Here is a 25,133-nt window from a genome sequence, read left to right on the forward strand (position 1 = left end):
CCATTAAATTCACAATAAATATTCCACAAAATCTTCCAACAGCGAACGAAGTCCAAAAAACTGATGTTGCAAAAGCCCCCCTTGCCTTTGTCCACTTGAAGTATTTCACTATAAAAGCGACTAGAAAACCAGCATACGTGTCTTCCAATGCCGTGTAAGAGGCGATTATCATACATAAAATGATCAATCCAAATACTCGTATACAACCAGTTACTTTCTCTGTTTTGTGCTCTTCATTCTCACTTTTTAATGATGGACATGTTGATTCGTCACTTCTACAATAGAGAACTATAATTTATTCCTGTCAATCATCCCGGAATCGTAGAGGTGAAAGACCTTAAATGACCCAAGATTCTATGTGCCTTTGAAACTGTATAATTAGATGGAGAACAGCTTAATGTCCGTAAAATCTCTTTCATACTATGTACGTGCTTATCTAAATACTAATTAAATAGTGATACATCAAAGTTTTGACTGACCGCAAAAGTAAAGACATCTGTAGAGAACATAATATGTGTGTGAGTTAAACTGTAAAACAAATAAATATCTAGATCATTGATGAAGACCGTGAAAGTAATAAATATGTCTCACTGGCGATTTGTGGTCAACATCACCCAGTGGAAAATCAAGTACTCCTAAACATAAAATTGAGAATATAGACTACCAATTTTATTCAATAGATTTACATAAGTTTATGATTATACAATTATTTTTTGGCCCTTGGGAATCATCTCAGCTATGTATAAATTTTGACCGGTCCCTGCCTAAAAAGTTTATTAGCATTCATGAGAAGCAAACTTCAAAGGCAGTGACACACCCGTCAGTTCGAAGGAACCCAGCATGGCTCCCTACTGCTTTAGACAGCGCAGCATGGCTGCCGAACGAGTTGAACTGACGGTGGTGATGAGACAACTGAATTCTTGGGGAAATAAATGAAATTTGGTTTATAGATCCAGACAATAAAATTTCATTAATGTCCAAAAACTCAGATGAGAATCAGCTGAGTGCCCCCAAGGATGGTGTGAGGTGGTTTAGCCTTCAATATATCAACGATAATAAACTTGTTTCAAAGACAAGAGAAATTAACCGCGTAAACTAAAAATAAAGTGTATTAATATACATAAGCAAACAATCCTATATAACACAATGAGTATATACAAATGTAAAAATAAATTTACGACTCAGTTAAACTTTGTTGAGCATATTTGATAGAAGTTGGGGAAATCTTGATATATCTACAATAACTATCTGATTTCCATCGACCAAGTACTTTGATCATATGATCTTCTACGCGTGCTTTCCCCGCACTAGTTGCGGCACCAGATCTGAAAGAATGACCATTATACAAGTTTGGGTCATAACCGCAAAGTTCTAAAATATTCTTCAATTTCACTAGAAAAAATTGTCTTGTTAAAGCTTCCCTATTAACTGTTATAAAAAGCGGATCAGATGGAAATCCAATTCCAAATTCAGAATGCCTAATACTTAAAAATCTTTTTAAAGCCAAAAAAGGACAAATAGAGTTATCTATTTTAAAAAGTTTAATATCTATTCCCTTTCGGAATGGATCAGTTTTAGATTCTTTAAGTCTCAGAATAGCATAATCAGTCTTTAAAATAATATCAGATATGCATAAGCTAGTTAGAGGGTCAAACTTATCGACATTCATGACGGTAAATTCTCCACATCTCAAAAAGGCGAAAAACGCAACTATGCAAGTTGTTTCTATCAAACAATCAATATATTTACCAAACACGCCTTTTCTCATTCTAAGGCAGATTTCCTGTAAAATTGGAAAAGTAATCGGCAACCTAGTTCTAGTTTGTGAGCCTTGTATGCGTTTAACAGATTTTAAAATGAGAGTGAGTCTTGGTAAAAATTCGCCATGAGGCGTTTCTAGAGGATTATGATATCCTGACTTCAAATAAGCATGTCTTATACCACATAAATAAATTTTTATAGTAGTGTGTTTGAGTTTCAAAACTTTAAAACAATGTGCTATAAAGTAGATGAGAACGTCCTCTGATATATGAGGTAGATCGTGTGAATTATATGTAATACCATTTAGCAACAAAAATCTAACAAAGTGAGAAAAACCTATATTATACAAAGATCTTGTTGTATTAGCAACAGCATGTGTCCATAATTGTTTGACTGTTTCATTCAACACCACATTACTTCGTAGACAATCGGGCAGTTGTGTGGCAGCTTCTCTGCATGTGGAGCGAGGCGGTGGAATTTTTCCATCTGCAAACGAGATAAAGCGTCACTAATGTTATTTTTACGACCCTCAATATGTTTAGCAGTTACCTGGAAGTTGTTTACACATGCGCACCACGTTAACTGTCGCATAAGCTTCATAATTTCGATACATTTTGATCTTCCCTTTTTAACAATTGCTACAGTCGCCTCATTGTCACAAAGAAAGAGGATTTTCTTGCATTTCCATTCTTTACCTCACAAAAGAGCAGCTACTACTATCGGATATAGTTCTAAAAATGCCATTGATAGCGATTTATCGTTTAAAGAAGGTAACTCTTTTGGCCACGTCGAGCAAAACCATTTCCCTTGATAATAACCTCCGTACCCAATTGTAGATGAAGCATCAGTGTATAGTTGCATATCGAAATTAGAAGTGTAATTACAGTCGTAAAACATGTTTATTCCGTTCCAATTATGTAGAAATCGGAGCCAAAATTCTAGGTCAACTCGAGCTTCCTTGCGCAAATTGACATAGAAATGAAGTTCTTTAACCTTCGTGGATAATTTTATAAGATAGGAAACAAAAGATCTACCTGGCACAATAACACGTGATGCAAAGTTTAAATGGCCTAAAAGTTGAAGTAATTCTCTTGTTGACTTTTGAATTATGGAAATTATAAATTTGCAAATTCTTTCTACTTTGTTTGCAGGTAATCTAGCCTCCAATTTATCTGTATCTAACACAATACCAAGATATTCAATGCACGTTAGTGGGCCCATAGTTTTGTTTGCCGCAAGTGGAACATTTAATCGATTAAATATCATGGTCATTAACGCCATTGTTCTTTCGGCATCGAACTCTGGAGGGTCAACAGTAAGGAAGTCATCCAGTAAATGTAGAATATGTTTAACTTTGTAATTATGTTCTGCTATAAAAAAAATCGCTGTAGAGATATTATCAAATATTTTTGGGCTACTACGGCATCCGAATGACAATCGCACATAACAATAGTAAAGAGATTCCCATTTAAAACAAAATAATGGCCATTGATTCGGTAGCACTGGGCATATTTTAAATGCGTTTTGAATGTCGAACTTACAGAGTTTTGTCCCTTTCCCGTAATTAGTAATGAGACGAATTGCGTCATCTATCTTGACATACGTCATAGAGCACAAATCTTTGTCTATAAGATCGTTGATGCTAACGTTTGTATCGTTGTGCGGTGCGGACAAGTCTCAAATAAGACGCTTTTTGAAAGAATATTTACCTTCTGCAACTCCTAACGGACTTACTCGATAATCATCAAAAGGTAATTTTTCAAACGGACCATAAACGAAACCGTTAAGTAGTTCTTTGTTAATAAGATCTGCAACTGTATCTTTCTGTGACTTAGCGCTTAAATTATTTCTACATTCCATTGTTTTAATGTTATCATATTTAACCATAGTATCAAAGCCATAGTGTAACCCATTACATAAATAATCAACGAAATGTTTGTCGGGATGATTCATTAGTTCACTTTTAAGCTGTTTGACATTGACCGGGGTTGTAGCGTGCATATCAAATTTAGTTAGTCACATTTTACGAGATGTCTTTGGAGTTTCTTTATCAATCGGGGGTGTCTGATTGGATGAAGACGTTGCTGATGGGCGTTTCCCACATAGAACCTGTGAATGTCCTGGCGAACGGCATTTGGTGCAAACATGTGAAAAAGAACAGGTGCGTGTCACTCGTTTCTTATGACTTTAAAACGTTCTGATTACAATAGTTAAATTAGTAGCATATCAATATTTTTCTCACTATAACCTACTGATTTCATTTGAAGGACTATTACATTATTTTACTTCCATAAGCAAATCACCTTCTTTACCGTGATTTAAACGTTCTAATTTGACCAATCGTGCTATGTAAACTGCCACAGCAAAGAATATCAACAATACTGCACTTTCCACCGTTAATATATATCCAAACCAAATAGGTGTAGTGTCCATAACTCTGGCAAGAATTATAGGGTTTATAATTACTCCTATACATGCGCATGCCATTATCAACGATGCAATCTTTCCGTCAACATGAAAAAACTTTTCCTCTGTCCACGAGAAAAATATAGGAAAGAAGATAGACATGCCAAACCCTACTACTGCAGATGCTATCCAAACTCCTTGGCTTACTTGATATAAGGATGTCACTAGAAGACAAGTAAAGGCTGAAATTATAGTTAAACTATAAAAAAGCAGCAACTTTACCTGACCCATTAAATTCACAATAAATATTCCACAAAATCTTCCAACAGCGAACGAAGTCCAAAAAACTGATGTTGCAAAAGCCCCCCTTGCCTTTGTCCACTTGAAGTATTTCACTGTAAAAGCGACTAGAAAACCAGCATACGTGTCTTCCAATGCCGTGTAAGAGGCGATTATCATACATAAAATGATCAATCCAAATACTCGTATACAACCAGTTACTTTCTCTGTTTTGTGCTCTTCATTCTCACTTTTTAATGATGGACATGTTGATTCGTCACTTCTACAATAGAGAACTATAAACGACAAGGCTGATAATAGAGTCAGAATGGCTGATATTGTGTATGCTTTATAAACCTCAGAATCGCTACCGGTGCCGATGGAAAAATTGGATTGTATATAAATCTGTTCAGAGGTATTGATATGACTGACATTCAGAGATCCTGTTATATTCTGGAAAAAAGTATAGGTATCTGTACTATTGTTCCACGTCGTCCTGTTGTGTGGCTGTATTTCCATAGAATCTTCTGTTGACAAAAAAGGTGCAGATATCAATGGTGCTATAATTCCACCAAAGGCAAACATAAAATGTAGAATCTGCATGTATGTTTTTACATCTGACGCGAGAAGATGGATGAGTAAAGCGTTTCCAACTGAAATAAAAATAAACGTGGTCAAACAGACATTTATAAATTAATGTAAAGCGTTTCCAACTGAAATAAAAATAAACGTGGTCAAACAGACATTTATAAATTAATATATCAATATTGTTATATTAAGGTTTCAGACAAGGCTCAGAGATACGAACCCATAGCCGGGAATGTCAGATTAACACCTTGTCTGAAAACTGGAAAACACATATTACGGATGACTTCTGCCTTAAAGTATTTTCCAGTACCAGGTACTTGTTGAACATTTACATTGCAGTATATTTATTCAGTACATGTTTTTTGTAGGTACTTTGCTTTAATAAACAATTTTCTTAAATAGGTAATATATTTTAAAGTATAAAACTATTATGTTTGTGACTTTTTTGTATTTTTAACCAACAGATATCATATATTGATACTAGTAACTCACTCCTATTTTTTCCACATACGTGAACGATTTTGTTGTTTGCAATAAAAATAATTTCTCGTATATGCGATACTTTTTAACAATACTTGTAACCATTAATTTAGAATTAAAAGTGTTAATACCGTAATTTCCAATTAAAAACCTACCATTGAAAGATTCTTATAATTATTTGATCCTCAACGCTCTTCAACTTCGAACTTTATTTTGCATTTTTTTTTTTTTTTTTTTTTTTTTTTTACTTTTTTTGGATTCGAGCGTCACTTATGAGTGTCTTGTAGACGAAACGCGCGTCAGGCGTAAATAAAAATCTAATCCTGGGTATCTATGATGAGTTTGTTGTTAACCTCATTGTGAGCCTATGACATTCTTTTACCTATTTATTAAGACTGCGTCATAGTATAGTTATACTAGTTCCAGTTCTTTTACCGTTTGCCTCTGACCATTATAAGGATCGGATAATTAACAACCATTTTACCACCTGTTCCAAATATTGACTTGTTTTGAACGGTTTTCCATTTTGAAACAGAAAATACAGGGAATCAGAACCGAATAAATATATATTAAGAACAAGGCATACCATGGAACAACCAACGTCAGTAAGTGGGAATTGTCAGTAAAACAAGATCTAACGACGACAAGATTGAGTTCCACTCAGCACTTTTTTAATGACAGTTTGAAGTTAAAACAAGCGATTTTTTTTTTTGAGGAATCACATTTTACTTTTAAAAGAAGCAAAAATTCGTTGAAATTTATCAATAAAACCGAAGTAGAAATCGGTGTTTATCATATTGCGTGAAAAAGAAATCATAAAAACTTCGTCTGAACAGACCTTGAAACGATTCAGGATTCCGTAATGAGGAGTACCTAAATTGAATCCATAGTTAAATTCACATCCTTAAAAAATGAGTAACAGATGTTTTGTTCCATTTCTTCAAATATTAAGAACAATCTGACATTGATCCATGATTACTATCCATTTTATAGGAAATGGATGCTTGTAACATATTTGTTTTGATCATTTTTAGAAGATGACTTTTTGAGAACGCATGACGACGTTTCCGTAGATTCACTATTTCCAGTTAACGCTTCATCTATTGACATTTACTGTAAACGTTTTGTATATATTTCAATATATTCAGCCGTATGTTGAAAGACGCGTATAATGTCAAATCATAAAACTACGAAGTGTTTAGTTTCAAAGAAAACTTGAATAGGTGCAATTTGGGTACTGTGACGTTACCTGTTGCAAGCAGGTCATAAATGAATAACAAACAGTAATCAGAATCCATTATTATCAAAACTATAAAACTCTTCGTAAAAGGTCAGGCTTTCGGTCGATTGTTTTCTATTTGTACTTCCATTATATGTATGCGCCGTTTTTTATGCACATATTTTTTGTGACGGAATTCCGTTACAAACATGGTCACAAATTACCGGTCTTTGATAACAAAGGGAAGAGAACCAGTTTACGATCGTTATGATTAACGTCATTGAGGTTCTAAGTGTCTAATAAAAAGTATTAAACTTAATAAATGAACGAGATAAAAATATTAGTGGGATAGGAAAATCGGTAAATGAGAGAGATCCACTTTCTCCATCACACATGCCAAGAAGATACGCAGGTGCTGCAATACTCTTGAAGAAAGAACTGAATAATCTGCTCAACCCTTTCAGTGCCTTGGAAACGAAGGAATTTGATACGTCGAAATAAAAGAAATAACTGTCAAATTAATTCTTTTTTTCTTATTAGATGCCATATAGAAGCTCAAACAATAGCACGGCTACATTTATAGAATGTATCGAGATATTATATGAAATTATGCAATCATTTGGACCAACGCATACAATTATTATTAGAGAAAACCCAACTTGTTACCTCGAACATCAAAAGAACCCCATATATTTCTGTATTTTTTAAACAAAAGAAAGTAGAATACACAGAACGTCAGAAAGACTTTTATACACTCAAACGGCAAAGACTGTACTGCAATTGGTTATATCTTGTATCCTGAACACTTTACAGCTATGAAGAATATAAAGAACAAGTACTATTAATATATATCTGATCATTGTGACAGTGTGTGCCAATGTTAAATTTTGTTTCTCAGTGAAACCTATGCAAGGTATAAAGCAGTAATAGTGGACAAGCTCGTAAAATAGATTGGAATAAAATTGACAAAGATTTGTCATGTCAAACATGCCTTATCTGTTCAACTTGACTCCACAATTAATGATCTGGTAGAAATTGATAAGGCAATTACCAACATCAAAACTGCAGTAAGTTATGCATTAACAGATATTGTACCACTTCATAAAATGGAAAAATAAACGTAAAACAAAACTGAAATTTATAACTCACAATATTTATCTAGCAATCAAGGCAACGAAAAACGCCTTATGGGAATGAAAACCCAACGGCAGACAGGAAGACCCCTCAAATCCTACGACATATGACCTTGGAAAACTATTCAAAGCTGAAATATAATTGATGCTAAACTTTTTTATCTTTATATTATCAAAATATGGCTAGATGTCTACAGACAACAAGAAGTAACTACTGATGAATTAGAAAAAACAAAACACTACATTAATTGGATAGAAACCTGAGCAGCGGACGTTTTTGGTAATAATATAGAATGCCTTCTAATTCACTGGAGGGGGAAATTTGATAGCACGTTGCTTAAAGTCATCAATGCTCCTTTCAGCACTGTTATTTATCAAATACTTCAAAACTGGCATTCTTACCTAATAAAAAATAAGGGAGCCATTTTGAGTTCAAAGTATGGATTTACTGAAAACACTGCTCCAATAAAAGTATCCATAACCATGGAAAAAATCAAAGAAAAAGTAAGGATTTAGTGAAACCAACAAAATACGCAATGTTAGACGAAAGGTCTGCTTTTGATGCTACTTCTAAAGCTAACCGGAAAGGATGCATTTAATATTAAGCAAATTGTAACAACAAAGAAACGTTTAGTCTGATGCATACAGGATAAATTGGAAAAAAATGGTATAGACCCAATGAAGACAATAAGTATGCTACAGACATTTGTATTTCCGATTTCGTTTTATTGCTTAAAAATGTTACTGCCTACTGGAAAAAAAAATCTAAAATCACTTTCAAAACAATATAAAAAATAATTAAGCAAATCCTTACTTTATCCTTTAGAGGAGCGACCCAGCAATTTGCGTAATGATTACTTCCTGTTGAAGCAGTCATACACAAAATAAAAAAAACACTTATATGCACGACTTGATACAACTCGACTGAATAGAAAATTGCAGAATGCAGAACAACATATAGGAATTAAAATCACCAATAGTAACAGTTAGTTTAATGCTATCAAAGCCGTCTTCTTTGCATATGAAATTGCTGATCCATACGTGTAATTTTGTACAACAGAAAGTCAGTAACTATTGGACTAATCGGATTAAACAAGAAATTCCATACTGTATACAAACTTCATCAAATGCAAGAATCTTGTCAGCCAATACAAGAAACGTCTCTAGATTACCAGTCCGACTAAAAGTTTTAACCGGAAAGTACATAATACAGACAAAGACCAGTTTTATATAGCACTACATCTGCTGGTATCTGCTTAATGTGTAAGAAGAACGAGGAAACCATGAATCAGTTCCTTTGATAAATGTGGACCCAAAGCGCATACGAAATCCACTCATTTCAGAAATAATAAGCATTTGTAGTATGTGAGTTATTGTTATGGCCATAATGAACAATTAATGCTCCAAATCATGCCTCCTTTACGTCATTTATGTAATTTTTATAATTTTCCGCGTTTCGCAGTATAGAGGAAAATTATTGTACTAACGTTTCGTCTGATTAATCATGTGATTATCACATGTTTACATGTACATGTAATAAATGAGCGGGAAATAATCCCGTGGAGTAATCACTCTCTACCCAACACTGATACAGTCAAGATGGACACCGATATGTTGAGCAGCCCTTTAAGAAATGCCATTTCGAGAGAAGTTTCCAATGCCATATCAACATCTCAACAGGATTTATTGAACAGTATAAACGGTATAATGGACAGTAAACTGACAAATTTGCAGACCACCTTACAAGAAAGTCAACAAGAAATTTCGCAGACTCAAATGGCCAAGATGGAGGAAACTCTGACCGATAACTATACTTTTCAGAGGAAGGGCAACGAAAACCAATTCAAGTATGGTGTGAAGGTTCTAACAAAGCTGAAAGAGGCGAAGTCAAGCTTAGAAGTTCATGATTTGACCAGAGCGACCGTACAGAATGCTAAATCCAGGATTTCAGAAGGTATTGACATTGTGCAAGAGAGACAAAAGTTAATTAAACTTGCAGATTCTTCTCAACTCGGTTGGAAAGTGGTTAATGAGTATGTTGCCAACCCAATAGCAGAAGACTCCGAAGATGAGAGAAAAATGTTAAGAGCTCAGTCTAGAGCAGAGCGCAAGAGTAAAGCAGAGAAAACCAAGAAAAGCATCAAACCCAGACAAGTTCCTTATGCCAGGAATGCAGATAAAGATGATTCTTTCAAGCCTGGAAAGTGTTTCAATTGTGGAAAAAGGGGGCACTGGGCAGATAATTGTCCTGATAGAAAACAAAAGATAAGTAATTCTTTATATTTATCAAACTTAGATAGTTCAAACTTATTTTGTAGCTCAGATGATAATTTTTATTGCAATAATTCCAAAATAAGAAACGCCAATGAGAAGGTTTCAATAACAATTGATTGTTTACAAAAAGTTGATCTTGTTACTTATGTGGAAAAACCGGTTAGTCCAGTAGGTAGATTGAAAAATGCTATCGATGAATGGAGATTAATCACAGGTAATACACATATAATTGATGTTATACAAAACGGGTATAAGATACCTTTCAAAACAGAACCAGATCATAAAATTATTAGAAATAACAGATCATCTCTTGATAACGCAAGTTTTGTTAAGTCAGAAATTGAAACTTTGCTGTCAAAAGGTTGTATATCAGAAGTGAATGAGATACCTTGTGTAGTTAATCCTTTGACCGTTGCTTTTAATAAATCGAGCAAACCCAGGTTGGTATTGGATTGTAGACACATCAATCCTCATTTATTTAAATTTAGATTTAAATATGAAGACACAAAGTTAGCAAGGGAAATTTTTCATCAACATGATTTTCTATATGGCTATGATTTAAAAAGTGCTTATCACCATATTGAGATTGTTGAATTGCACAGAGAATATTTAGGTTTTGCATGGGAGATAGATGGTGCAAACAGATATTTCGTTTTTAATGTCTTGCCATTTGGATTGGCTACTGCTGGTTACATATTTACCAAAGTTCTCAGAGAAGTTGTAAAGTATTTCAGATCTAAAGGCACACAAATTATTATGTTTTTAGATGATGGTTTGGGAGGTGGTAAAGATTTTGAATCTTGTCAAAAAAGTAGTCAGTTTGTAAAATTTCAACTTCAAAAGCTAGGTTTTCTAATTGCACATGAAAAATGTGTTTGGGATCCATGCCAAAAATTGAAATGGTTAGGTTTCATTTGGAATACTGAAACTGGTAGAATATTCGTCAGTCCTGAGAGAATAGATAAAGCAGAGCAAACTGTAAACTATATACTTTCCGAGATTGGGAGAGGTAAAGTTTTGTTAAAGGCTCGAATTTTAGCGGGCATAGTCGGTCAACTCATATCAATGCAAATAGTATTTGGTGATCTCGTGAGATTGAGAACAAGATTTTTATATGCTTGTGTTAACGGTAGAGCAAGCTGGGAGGCATCTGTAAAAATTACATCAGAAGCTATTGATGAGTTAGAATTTTGGAGAGTTTCTTGCAGAGCAAGGAATAGTAAAGGTGTGAATATAAGCACAGTTAATTTTCACGACAATTTTGATGTCGATTTGTTTTGTGATGCCTCAGATGTAGGCTTTGGTGGTTTTTGTTCCACTTATGATCGTACCGAAGTATTCGGTAACTGGGTAGGTAATGAACCTTTTGAGAGTTCAACTTGGCGTGAACTTGAATGCGTCAAGAGAGTTTTGTATACTCAAGATTCGTTGTTGGAGAACAAATTAGTTCGAGTCAACAGTGACAATCAAAATGTCGCACGTATTTTGACGGTGGGGAGCAGAAATTTGTCACTACAAAAAACTGCGATTAATATTTTAGAATCTTGTGATCAGAAAAACATTAATATTCAGACTCGCTGGGTCCCTCGGGCTCAGAATGTGTATGCAGATCAACTTAGTCGTTATACAGATCACGATGACTGGTCTTTAAACGATGAAACATTCAGGTTTTTAAACAATATTTGGGGTCCGTGTAGCATAGACCGATTTGCCACTCATTACAATACACATTGTTCGCGTTTCAATTCAGTTATATGGTGCCCAGGAACTGAAGCAGTTGACAGTTTTAGTCAATATTGGGGAAATGACAACAATTGGTTGGTACCCCCACCTTCTTTGATTGCAAAAACAGTAAACAAAATGTGCAATGAGCGTGCTAATGGTATTTTGGTTATACCAGAATGGAAATCGGCGGCATTTTGGCCTTTACTTTGTGCACAAGAAATTTTTAAGAGTTTTGTTTCAGAAGCTATTTATCTTACAAATGACAAAGTTATAGTGAAGGGTGCCGGTAAAAACGGCATTTTCGGGAAATGGCCACTTAAATTTAGGTTGATAGCTTTAAATATTATGTTCTAATGATCCATATTTGCGATTTTCAGGCTTAGGACTGAGGCAACATGTTGTGGAGATTGTAGAGAAGAGTACTGTAGGATGTTCGGGTGAACTTGGAAAATTAGCAGAAAAGATGTCGGTTTATCTCATCCAGTCTAAAAGTGACAATACTACAAAAAAGTACTTTGCTAGTTATAATCGTTGGAGATCTTTTGCTCAAGGATATGGTTTTAACGAATTACCAGCAGATCCGATTCATGTTTCATTGTTTTTAACTTTATTGATTGACAAGAAGTCATCACCTTGTACTTTAGATTCGATAATTTATGCTTTAAAGTGGGTACATGAGCTTTATGGTTACGTTGATCCTACAAATAACGCTTACATTCATTCGTTAGCTCAATCATGTAAAAGATTAAATGGAAAACCAGTCGTAAAGAAGGACCCTGTTACCTCGGATATAATACTTGAACTTTGTAAAATTAATGAATTTGAAAATGACTTGCTTATTGTTAGAGATTTGACTATGATTTTGATAGGCTATGCTGGATTTTTGCGATATGACGAATTAAGTTCTATTACATGTAGGGATGTTAAGATTTTTGATGATCATATTTCTATTTTTCTGCCCCGGTCCAAGACCGATCAATACAGACAAGGTAACGAGATACTTATTTCTAGTGGTAACACTTTGGCATGTCCAGTTGTTATGTATAAGCGATACATTTCACTTGCTAGTTTGGATGTTAATTCGGATTATTTTATATTTCGACCGATTTTTAGGTCTAAGGGGTTAGCTAAGTTGATATATAAGAATAAGAAGTTAAGCTATACAGCCACAAAAGAGAATATTGTACGTAGGTTAAAGACTGTAGCTCCTGACTTGAACCTAGGTTTGCATTCTTTACGTTCTGGTGGTGCTTCTGCAGCAGCCAGGTCAGAAGTAAATGAGAGATGTATTAAACGTCATGGAAGATGGAAATCAGATATTAGCAAAGATGGTTACATTGCTGATTCCTTAGATATGAGATTATCAGTATCTAGAAAACTTGGTTTATAATTTGGGCTCTTTTCATCCCTTTCTTTGTGATCTCTAGATTACGTTGGGCAGTCGCCAAATATATATTTGGTTATTGTATTAATATTATGTATTATAGTGAGATTTATGGTATAAATTGCAATGAGATTACATCAGTAAAGTGTGTACTTATAATTTTCCGCGTTTCGCAGTATAGAGGAAAATTATTGTACTAACGTTTCGTCTGATTAATCATGTGATTATCACATGTTTACATGTACATGTAATAAATGAGCGGGAAATAATCCCGTGGAGTAATCACTCTCTTCCCAACACTGATACAGTCAAGTTTCTTAACGATATTTGCATATATCGTTTCTCATTAATATTTCATATCTAGATCTTAATTGGGTTTTTATAATGTTTGTGCAATGTATTATTACGTTTTTTGCTGAATGTACTGATGCACGTAGGGTTATTTTAAAGTTTCATGTTCCACTTTATATCATTTGTTTGTTTTTGTTATATGTCATATCTTTAAGTATACTGTCCAAGTATGACTCCGGAAACGGTCTTTCGAGCATATTAGCTTTCGACTAATTTAAGGTTTGGACACAGGTTTCCAACGCCGTCTATCGACATAGTTGGTTTTTCCTGGCCGGCGGGATCGTTAAGGATGGAGAAATTTTGATGATTTATAATTATTAATTACAACTCAGTATGTTATGCTGTATGGTTATATCACACATGCTGTTATATTTCACATGTCATGTTTATTTATTTGTAATAAATTCGGTGTCCTCTAGATTACGTTGGGCAGTCGGCAAATATATATTTGGTTATTGTATTAATATTATGTATTATAGTGAGATTTATGGTATAAATTGCAATGAGATTACATCAGTAAAGTGTGTACTAATTATTTCCTTCTACTTCTACTTTCTAGTCTTCAACAACTTAAAGTTTATGTCTCTTGTATTGCGCATTGCTTTGTGGTTACGTATATAAAGTGAAAATTAAACAGTTTTATAATTTAAACACAATTGATGATAACATTTTTACATAGTGGTAGTGCATAGTTTAGTTTTATTTTCAACTTCAGATATTTTACTTCACTAATAGTTGTTAACAAAGCCCTTGACAATGGAACTGAGGTTCTTCCCTGCAGTTAATAACTAATAAAACCAGGGGATTTCATTAGAAAACTTCTTATTAAGGTAGATAGGGTGTCTTCCTCCATCTTGGATTTTGAAATACTAGAAAACAAGGTCTAGATCTTTGATGAAATGTGCAAATTTTTATAGTAGTAGGTAATTCATGTGTAAGAATTTTCATTATAATATAGAAAATGCCATGTTTGATCATATTTATGATTGTATTTTACAAAAATAAGAATCCTTTTGTTTGATTCATTTTTTTCCAACTTTGTCAAATAAGGGGAGGCAACTCAAATGCAAGGGCAGATAATCCAGATAGTGTTGCTTTTACAATAGAATGTGTTAGGAATTTACCCATTTTTACATGTAGCAAGAAAACGAGTCCGGTGACCCCATTTTTTCTTTTTCTTGTCTGAAAGCATAATATTGAAGCTATCTTCTCATATTTTATCTCAAAATTCTATGGTGTGGTTTGCGTTTTATGGCGGAAAAATGGGTTTTCTATGCATAATCTATACAAAATCTTGACAATTTGAACAACCTGTAGCGTGAAAATAAGTCCGGTGACCCATTCTTTTTATTAATGTTTTTAAACAAGCAGGATATGAACTACATTTTGGCAAATTATTAAAAGATTCTATGGATTATAATTTAGACACCCCATCTACCTTAAGTCTATAAATCATTACGCTTTAGTTTCAATTTATCGAGTAATTCTGCAAGCACGTATACTTAGTGTGGCCTATAGCTATCAACTGAGACACAAGAAGCTTAGAACTGCGAAATTGCATTCCTTGTAATGGACTGATCGCATCTTGGAAATGTAGTGTTTTGCCTCATAACTTAATATAGGTATTTACTACCTCATGGACCGGTTTATACTGGTCTGGATCTGAAAACGTAGATATCTTCCCGTTGGTTTGGCAATTGGAAGCCATTTATAGACTGGTAAAATTATACGATCTGTAAATGTGTATGCCGTAAATTACAGATTTCATAGAAGCTGTTATAGTTTATACTGAATTATATAAAAAAAAATATATAATGCAACAAACAGTAGTATACCGCTGTTCAAAAGTCATAAATCGATTGAGGCAAAAGTATCTTGGTTACAAACTAAAACCCAGTATAATTTGCCACTCTTATACTGTATCAATGTATCATAAGTCGTGTAGAGATAGCGCCAAGCTTTTCCACGTTAAAAACCCTGTTGTATGCCAGAACTATATGCGGGGTCCGTAATAGGTCTTTGCAAGGCAAAATGCTTACCCCTTTCAAATATACACTCATGTTCCAATGGCAGTCAAAAATTCGCCGACCTTCATCTAGGATGGCCCCTATAACAGGACTTCCCTATTGCATTTGATGTTACTTTTTCGCAATCTGAAAATGCCTGAAATATTTGCTACTGGACATGAAAGACACCAACAATCAATGAATAATTATCCCTGAGATTTTTCTGGTAAAGACTTATTGAAAATTGTTCAAAGACATCTCCTAGCAGCAATATATAAAAAAAATAACAAAAAAATACCGAACTACGAGGAAAATTCAAAACGGAAAAACCTGAATCTAACGAATAAATCAAAAGCTCAAACATATCAAACTAATGGGTGACAACTATCACATTCCTGACTTAGTAAAGGCATTTTCTTATGTAGAAAAATGTGAATTGATGGAAGTACACCACAAATTTATGGCCCCATTAATTTTTATGTTAAATTCCTTAATTTCAAGCAGGCACAGCTCTTTCATTTTAAGATTAAATAAAATGACATTCATTGCATGTCGAAGCTTTACTTTATGGTGTCTTGTACTGAAAAAAAAAATCAACATACCTTTAATGACATATAAGAAAGAACTGGTTCCCGGAACGTCGGATGTACCAAAACAGATACTTCAGATCTGACAAACAGGCAAAATGTACCCTCTTTTAAAATTTGGTGCAGTTTTTTTAAATATCCAAAATTAAAGTCAAAAAGTGTTCTAAAATTATCACCAGTCATTCAGCTTTCATTTGATACCAAAAATACATAAATATTTTACATATTTAGAAAGTAACACTTATGCTTAGGAACTATTTTGTGTTAAAAATATTCTACTTTCTGGTATTTGCTTTCTGGCCGGGCCTGAATAAGGGGTGATACACCTGATCCCGGTTTTATAGCTAGCTAAACCTCTTTTGTTCTTATTGAAGAAGAATGTGGAAGATTTGCAATTGTTTGACGATAACTGAATCTGAAAACAACTTTTGTTATAAAGTATATCGAACTTTTATTTACGATTGCCTTATCCACAATATCTATTGTCAGTGTTTGTTGGGTCAGCTGTACACGACTCAAGATACAAGATTTATTTGTCTACAATTTTTATTCCTTTGTCATTCATCAGCTAATAGTCAGTCAGACTTTTTTTGGACATTGATCCATAATGTAATTCTTTTATTATATTTTAATACTTCTTACCTGCATCTTCTATTCCCATGAAAAAGCCTTTGAGAAAATGAATGGTAACCATAACTTCATATACTGAACACCATGGAATGACGGCTACCACCACAGAAAGTAAAGCGGCAGCAACACACATTTGAAGAAGTTTGTTAAATCTTTCAAACGTAAATCCAACGAAAACTGAAGAAGACAAGTAACCCAAGGTATTGGCATTGAACAGAAACGAAGCTTGGCCAAGACTACATCTTGTTATGTTCTTCAATTCGAGGATTGTAGGTCCAAACTGACCAACATTGACACCCTGCAAGATACAATCAAGTTTTTGTTGTGTTCTTTTCAATGTTTATATTTGTTTGTTTTTTTTTCATGTGTAACCTCTAAATAGTTAATCCTTGAATTAACCCCTAGCAAAGTCTGCTAATCTAGAGAATCAATTTTAATACAGAATTACAAGGTAGACTACCATTTTATGCATATGTTCGAAACCAAATATTTGATATTTAATATTAAAGATCTTAGAGAAGTGAACATATTAAAAGACAATCCAAACCAGCTTAGGAACAGCTTTGTATAAAGAGGAATCACTATTTTTAGCTGCATTAATAACATTTTCTCTATGGATAAACAAAGTGTTGATCTTGATCTAACGATTGATTGATTTAATGGAGTGTATTTCATGGCATTTCAATGCATGGAAAACAAATAGATCGATAAGAACTTAAATACAGAACAGATTTCTCATATTTTTTCCAGAAGAAAAAAGATCACTTTTGTTTATGTCTTTTTATTGAATTAAGCCATTTCAATTGAAATTTAATAGTGTGTCTTTCTATGTTGTGATGTTACACTATTGTTTCGGGTAAGGGTGAAGGTTGGTACCTATTTAAACGTTTAAACCCGCTGCATTTGTTTGCACCTGTCCTGAGTCAGGAACCTGATGTTCAGTAGTTGTCTTGATCTAACGATTGATTGATTCAATGGAGTGTATTTCATGGCATTTCAATGCATGGAAAACAAATAGATCGATAAGAACTTAAATACAGAACAGATTTCTCATATTTTTTCCTGAAGAAAAAAGATCACTTTTGTTTATATGTCTTTTTATTGAATTAAGCCATTTCAATTGAAATTTAATAGTGTGTCTTTCTATGTTGTGATGTTACACTATTGTTTCGGGTAAGGGTGAAGGTTGGTACCTATTTAAACGTTTAAACTCGCTGCATTTGTTTGCACCTGTCCTGAGTCAGGAACCTGATGTTCAGTAGTTGTCGTTTGTCGATGTGGTTTATAACAGTTTCTCGTTTGTCGTTTTTTATATAGATTAGACCGTTATGTTTCCCGTTTGAATTGTTTTACACTAGTCGTTATTTTGGGCCCTTTAAAGCTTTCTGTTCGGTGTTCGGTGTGAGCCAAAGCTACGCGTTGAAGACCGTACTTTGACCGATAATGGTTTTCCTTTTACAAATTGTGACTTGGATGGAGATTTGTCTCATTCGCACTCATAACACATCTTCCTATATCTATTTAAAGTAAAAATGACTGTGCAATCTTTCATTTTTATACGTTTAAAAATACAACTTCAAAACAGAAAGACATATTTCTCTTAATTTTTATTTTTGTAGGGGAAGTGTTTTTTTTTTTAATTTAAAGGCCTTTAATAACGCTCATGAAATGAAGACTGAATGCAAGAATAAAATAATAATCCAGGATGGCTTCCAACAGGAGGAGTAAGTTCAACATAGGACCCTGTGGGAAATATGTACAAATGTTTTCTTCTAGAGAACCAGTGAATAGAATGAACCCAAAGATGTCATGACTGTTCCTAATGAAGTGCTGACAAAGTCAAGTGTGGTTATTTTGTAGTCGAACCCAGTGGCGGATGCAGGAATTTTCGAAAGGGGGGGTGCTAGCCCAGGGCAAAGGGGGGGTGCAGGGGGGGTGCAAACATATGTCCCGTTTCAAATGCATTGATCGGCCAAAATAAAGGGGGGGTGCGGACCCCCGGAACCCCCCCTCTGGATCCGCCACTGGAACCATCACCCAAGATGACCGTTAAACATAAGAGATCATAAGACCCTATGGGAAATACTTTCATCTTTATAGATTGATATATACTGTAAACTGCAAAAATATCAAGAAAAGAAGACCAACATGACGGACTGACAGAATGAAGTACGGACGGACAGGGGTAAAACAATATGCTCCCAACTTTTAGTTGCAGGGCATAAAAATAGAAAGGTTAAAATATACATGTACTAGTAGTAAATATAGCAATGCATGATCATGCATTACATATGAAAAGGACTGAAACACTGCTAACAAAAAGTACAACTTTTAATATTGCACAGTTAAATTTTATGGGAAACTCTTTTACAAAATACATAGTAAATCATGTTAATCATTTTTCAGAGAGAAAGAGTGAGAATTACTTTGTCAGATTTTCGGAATCCTCTGGTTTTATCAATTTGAATGCCTTAACAAATTTTGCCCATTGACCTCCATTTTTCTTTTTATAAATCTTTGACATGTATCATTATAATCCATTTGTAAAAGTCTTATAGAAAACTAAGGATTTTCTTACCCCAGGAGTAGATTACCTTAGCCGTATTTGGCACAACTTTTTGGAATTTTGGATCCTCAATGCTCTTCAACTTTGTATTTATTTGGCTTTTTAACTATTTTGATCTGAGCGTCACTGATGAGTCTTATGTAGACGAAACGCGCGTCTGGCGTATAAAATTATAATCCTGGTAATTTTGATAACTATTTACACCACTGGGTCGATGCCACTGCTGGTGGACGTTTCGTCCCCGAGGGTATCACCAGCCCAGTAGTCAGCACTTCGGTGTTGACATGAATATCAATTATATGGTCATTTTTTGTAAATTTTCTGTTTACTAAACTTTGAATTTTTCGAAAACTAAGGATTTTCTTACCCCAGGAGTAGATTACCTTAGCCGTATTTGGCACAACTTTTTGGAATTTTGGATCCTCAATGCTCTTCAACTTTGTATTTATTTGGCTTTTTAACTATTTTGATCTGAGCGTCACTGATGAGTCTTATGTAGACGAAACGCGCGTCTGGCGTATAAAATTATAATCCTGGTAATTTTGATAACTATTATAAAATCGTTGTTATTTTATAACAGTTTTTGAGAACTTAAACTCTATAGATAAAGCTATGAAAAGTCAAGAGAGAACATTTTCCCGCCAAAATTTCTATGGCTTCTATCTCAAAACAAGTACATTCACCTTTATTTTATTTTTGCTTTTTTTGGTTCCTTTATTAATCCCCTATCAATATATACATGTACTAGTGTTATGAAAAGCTTGTCATTTTGAAACTGAGTAGCGAACTTCCTTAATCCTTAATCAACAGGGAATACTCAGTAAACACTTTAGTGCAAAAAGTCACTTTTGTCGACACAATGGTGTCATAAATACGTGAAAATTGACATATTAGATCCTACATGAGCAATAGCAAATATTTTGAAAAGCACATTTCATAACAAATTGTATGCTCGGGTCAAACAGTGACTCGTGTCTAAATATAAACCTATATAATTTAATTTTGGATGTAACGCGTCTTCTGATTTGCTGACACTGTTTTGTTTATCAGCTCATAGACATAGTTTTGTCATGTGACCGTGACGTTATCAACGTCTTTTCATGGTTTACTTGGGTATAAATTCAATTTAGAATCAAATTATAAGAAGTGACTATGATATTTTTTTCTGTCTATTCGAAATAACATAAAAATTGTGGTGCACACTTCAAAATAACCCACTACGTTTTATGTTATTTATTCATAGACAGAAAAAATATTACAGTCATTCCTTAAATAACCTATAAAAGGTTACAGATTGTTATTGATACGATATTAGACTAGTATGTTTCTAACGTTATCTTTTGTCAGTATCGTTTCACAAAATCTGAACTGTTGGAAATAAAATTACGTGTGAACTCAGCATTACAAAAATATACTCACCAAAACGAAGAAATTGTAACAGATTGTAACAAAAATGAGAAACTTTTTTCGATATGCTTCATCAAATTTCAATCTAGTTTTGTATTCCAAGATGGATGACGTTTTCTGATTGTCTGAAACTTTTCCTTCGGGTGACAATTGTTTATCCTCGGAAGAATTAACGTTATCATCACCATTGCAAAAGCCTTCAGTTACGTCTTTCTCATCGTTTTCTTCTACTGTTCCTTTTCTCATTGTTGCATCTTAATCTAAATTAAAATTAACTAATTATTAACTTATCTAAACTGTTGACACATAACATGACTTGCCTTATGTTATTTTGATAGTAAAATGCAAACATTAAAATCAAAATGATAACACTTTTAAAAGAGGCCATGTCAATAAGCATTGACTTTCATACTACATATACAAACCGTGAATGCGCATTAATTTATATTTAGTTTAAAATAAAATGCTCTCGTCAATAATAAAGATCATATATGTAAAAGAGAACAGTTTTTTTCGATCATGTCATTGCATCTTAATAGTGTTTTTAAGTAACGAAATCAAAGAACAATAAGAATACAAGTGTGGATACAGATCAGTATGGATTGGATGTTTGACAATGTTTTCTGACAAACAGAGATCTGTTTTTCCCAAAAGGTTTAAACTGTGTTGCACAATGACAGCCTACCTGAGCAAAATACTAAAACATCAGCAGTGCTGTACATTTTTATTTTGTATTTTGTTTTAAAGGGGCACTAGCTGCCAAATTCATGTTCACCGATTTGACCCAAATTCTCATATTTTATTGATAACAATGTAAAACATTTTTCCAAACTTCCAAAAGTATAAAATAATCAATTTACAGGACATGGTCTCAATAAGATGTAGCTTTGTTTCGTGTGAATTTTAGCCAAGACGTCATCTAATTAACTATCGCGTTGATCTTCTATGACCATATAAGCGATGTAAACATAAACATAGATATAAATAGATTAGCAACTCGTGCACTTGGAGTTTTATAGGTCTATTAAATTTTGTATTATAAATTAAAAATTTATGTTTATCGTCGTTTTTACCTATTTAAGAATTATGTTTTGTGGATCGAATCAGTTAATCAAACCATTTACCTTTGTTTCACTTTCAATGTTGACATTCTTTTCCTTTAAAAAAAACGTACACGGACAATGCATGAGTTATTCTATCTCTTTCTACGGGGTTAAATTGGAGTTCACATGAATACGGATTTAATGAGGTCGAATTATTCACTTGCAAGAGAATAATTCATTATCAATGTTTATTAGCTGAATTTGACAAAATTGAACCGTTTTAGCTGATAAAAGCAAATTATTATTTCACTATTTCACTTTCATTAATGATTCAACAAAAAAAAATATCATACTATAGATTTTTTATACATCTCGTAGCTAGTGCCCCTTTAATGTTCAAGACTGTGATTAGATGATATTTAATGGTTTTTAAGTAATGAAAATGCCTGACATGGTGCGTGGGGCTAGATAAGCTAGAAAGTAAACTTCTGTGTTATTTTACATAGTTCTTTTCGAAAATTTCTTTTCCGAAGTAAAAAATAGTTTTAATCAATATGAACAGTCAGGATTCTACTTCGTCAAAATTATCTCCCCATTACGCCAGTTAATTTTCACAATCGTAAAAATGGAAGCCATTGTAGGGATGGCGCGCTGCCAATTTGTGCTCTTGAAAACCGATAAATTTATTAGCATAGTATTATTACGATCCTTATATGTCAGTTGTATTTTAAAAGACAAATGTATCTACTAGCTAATGAGCATCAATTAATGATCTTGTCTGCATTGATTTAACTTAAAACTATTGTCTAATCGGTTGTCAGGTGGAATTTTTGAAAATTCATAAACATTTAAAAAAAATTCTACTGCTAATTAAATATTTCGTGCAAGGGCAGACTAGATTTTTTTAGTAGTTGAAGACTTTAGTTATCACACACACACACAAATATTTTTTGTTCGAAGATATGCATTTTCATCATCCAACTGGAAAGACTGTCGTCAAAGTACTTCAAGTAAAAAATAGATATTCGAACACACCTATTCTGTTTTTATGATTCATTGGATAGGTATTTCACTTGACCCATATATTTCATCTTTTAGTACTGTGATTTTTTTATGTTATAAAGTCAACCTGTAGGTTTGATATATAAAAATGATAGGATCTGAAGCGAGATGATGTATCACATATTCTTGCTTTGTACGTTTTCAAGACAAAATATTCAACTCAAACACGCCCTAACATAAAAAGGTGCACTCGATTTTCTCTTTTCGGTACAATTGTTATCCATTTTTTAGAATGTTTTTTTGAGTCATATAATGGAAGGGCAGACACAAAAATTTCTGAACTAATAGATTCTCCGTCCGTGGTATTTTTTTCAAAAAAATCGGAAGTTATGCATTTTCTACATCCAACTTGATAGATACCCATGTCGTCGACTTGATATCTAATTGTTCTGCTTAACTATGTAATAGATAATTGAAACCTTATGCAAATGGTGTTTTTATAATAGAACACTTCGTAATTTAGAAAATTGTCATTTAATTTGTTTCTATTAACTTTTAATTTTTTTGTTACTATAGTTAACATTACAGTAAGCATTTATCGCCTACTCTAACAAAGAGCTTCGATTCTTTTGATCTATTTCAACCGGGTTTCCGCCTGTGAAAAATAATATCAACAAAAGAATAGTGAGAGCATGCTCCAAAGACTCATACCTGCTACAAAAAGTCAACTTATAAAATTTCTAAAGACATTTTTTCTTATCATTTAAAAGTTAAAGTATTCAAAACGAAAAAAAGATATTTCCAAACAAATATTAAAGTATGAAAGTACTGTAATAAATATTTACAACATTTGTATGTGTGTTGATTGTTTTGTCATATGAGGTTATGCCAACGAGAAAATATGAAAATATTTGAACTGGAACTTCAGAAAATTAAATTATTTCTATCATACATGAACATTGACTTAACTATATATTTATGCATATCTTTTTTTGAATTGATGTTAAGTTAAAATTATTGTTTTGTAATAACTTTTGATTGTATTTATTACCTATAATTTTATAGTTTTTATTATAGTTCTTTTTTTTTTTTTTTTTTGTGTGTGTTCGCGTTTTTTTGTTGTTAGGTTTTCAGTCTCCAAAAAAATAAAATTAAATTATTGGTCTTTAAAACAATGTCATTACTGATCATGCACGTTAATGTATGCACACCACTGGGCTTCCATACGTCTGTTTGTTTCTTGTGTTATTTTTAGAACGAACTTTTTTCCGCGGACTTGGCATCCAATGCCGATTTGTTTACAATCAAAATGTAGGTTATATCAAGGAAACTATGAAATGAAGTTCTTGGACAAAATTATCGACATAATTTAGTTGTACCGCATTCCGTTTTTAAAAAAAGTCTTCGACTTAATTGTATGTACGAATCTACCGTACTAATATTGGATAACGCCGCGGCTTTGGCTATATAAACGGAAATGAATTATAGGAGCAATAAAATCGTGTCCTTACAATTGTTGTGACCTTTGTGGTAGCTTTAAACTAAGCTTACCTTATAAAATTAGGCTGGTGCCAAATGTAGATGATCTCGAATTTTAAGTGTCAAACTGTTAACCGAGTAGATTAGTGTAATTTACGAAAATACACACAAACCGAAAACAGATAATATTACGGAAACCTATAAGCGCCACAAATATTTTTTTTTTATAATTTTCTTCCTATGTTTGCGTTATAACGCAAAACTTTGCGGATCCCGGTAAAGTGAGAAACGGAACAGAAACGAAACGAAACATGGCAAAACGAAACGAAACACAGCGAAACAAAACGAAACATGTAAATTATGAAACGAAACACAACGAAACAGAACAAGTTCTGTATATTGAGGAACGGCCAATCATGAGAAAATCTGCCCGACGATTGTGTAATATCCTCCACTCCCCAAGTTCGTCCACCTAACGAATATCGCGGTGCATTTTCAGCTACGTTTCCCGTATATTCCCAATAATTTGCAGTCATAAAGATTCAATAAAATTCTAACCTTTGACACGAAAAAGAATCAACAAATAAAGACCGTCGTATAAGGTTAAAAGGAAGTATAATAGGTAGAAGTAAATTTATTTTCTGCTGCCTTGGTAATTAGAAATTAAAATTGAAATAGTGAGAAATGGGTGTTGGCCATTGGTGTAGAAATAGCGAGAAATTTAGAGAAAACTCTCTGTGAAAAGCAACATTTTCTGTGCCAAATTAAGCAAGGGGTGTTCTTCATTCATACTATTTCGAAAATTCCGGAACC

General features: G+C 33.5%; 2 protein-coding genes across 2 annotated transcripts in view; both read right to left on the reverse strand.

Annotated features, from left to right (window-relative positions):
* LOC143063657 (sodium-dependent glucose transporter 1-like) overlaps positions 1-25,133 on the reverse strand; it is a 33,875-nt gene that overhangs the window by 8,476 nt on the left and 266 nt on the right. The gene's annotated exons all lie outside the window — the stretch shown is intronic.
* Positions 290-24,551, reverse strand: LOC143063658 (sodium-dependent glucose transporter 1-like). Its single transcript, XM_076235925.1, has 4 exons — positions 24,393-24,551; positions 20,809-21,056; positions 16,836-17,121; positions 290-5,099 (listed from the first exon to the last, which is right to left on the reverse strand). The coding sequence occupies exons 2-4, from the start codon at positions 21,040-21,042 to the stop codon at positions 4,039-4,041; spliced, it is 1,581 nt and encodes a 526-aa protein (XP_076092040.1). The 5' UTR covers positions 21,043-21,056; positions 24,393-24,551; the 3' UTR covers positions 290-4,038.

The sequence above is a fragment of the Mytilus galloprovincialis genome, chromosome 2 (assembly GCF_965363235.1).
Source record: "Mytilus galloprovincialis chromosome 2, xbMytGall1.hap1.1, whole genome shotgun sequence".
Lineage (NCBI taxonomy): Eukaryota > Metazoa > Mollusca > Bivalvia > Mytilida > Mytilidae > Mytilus > Mytilus galloprovincialis.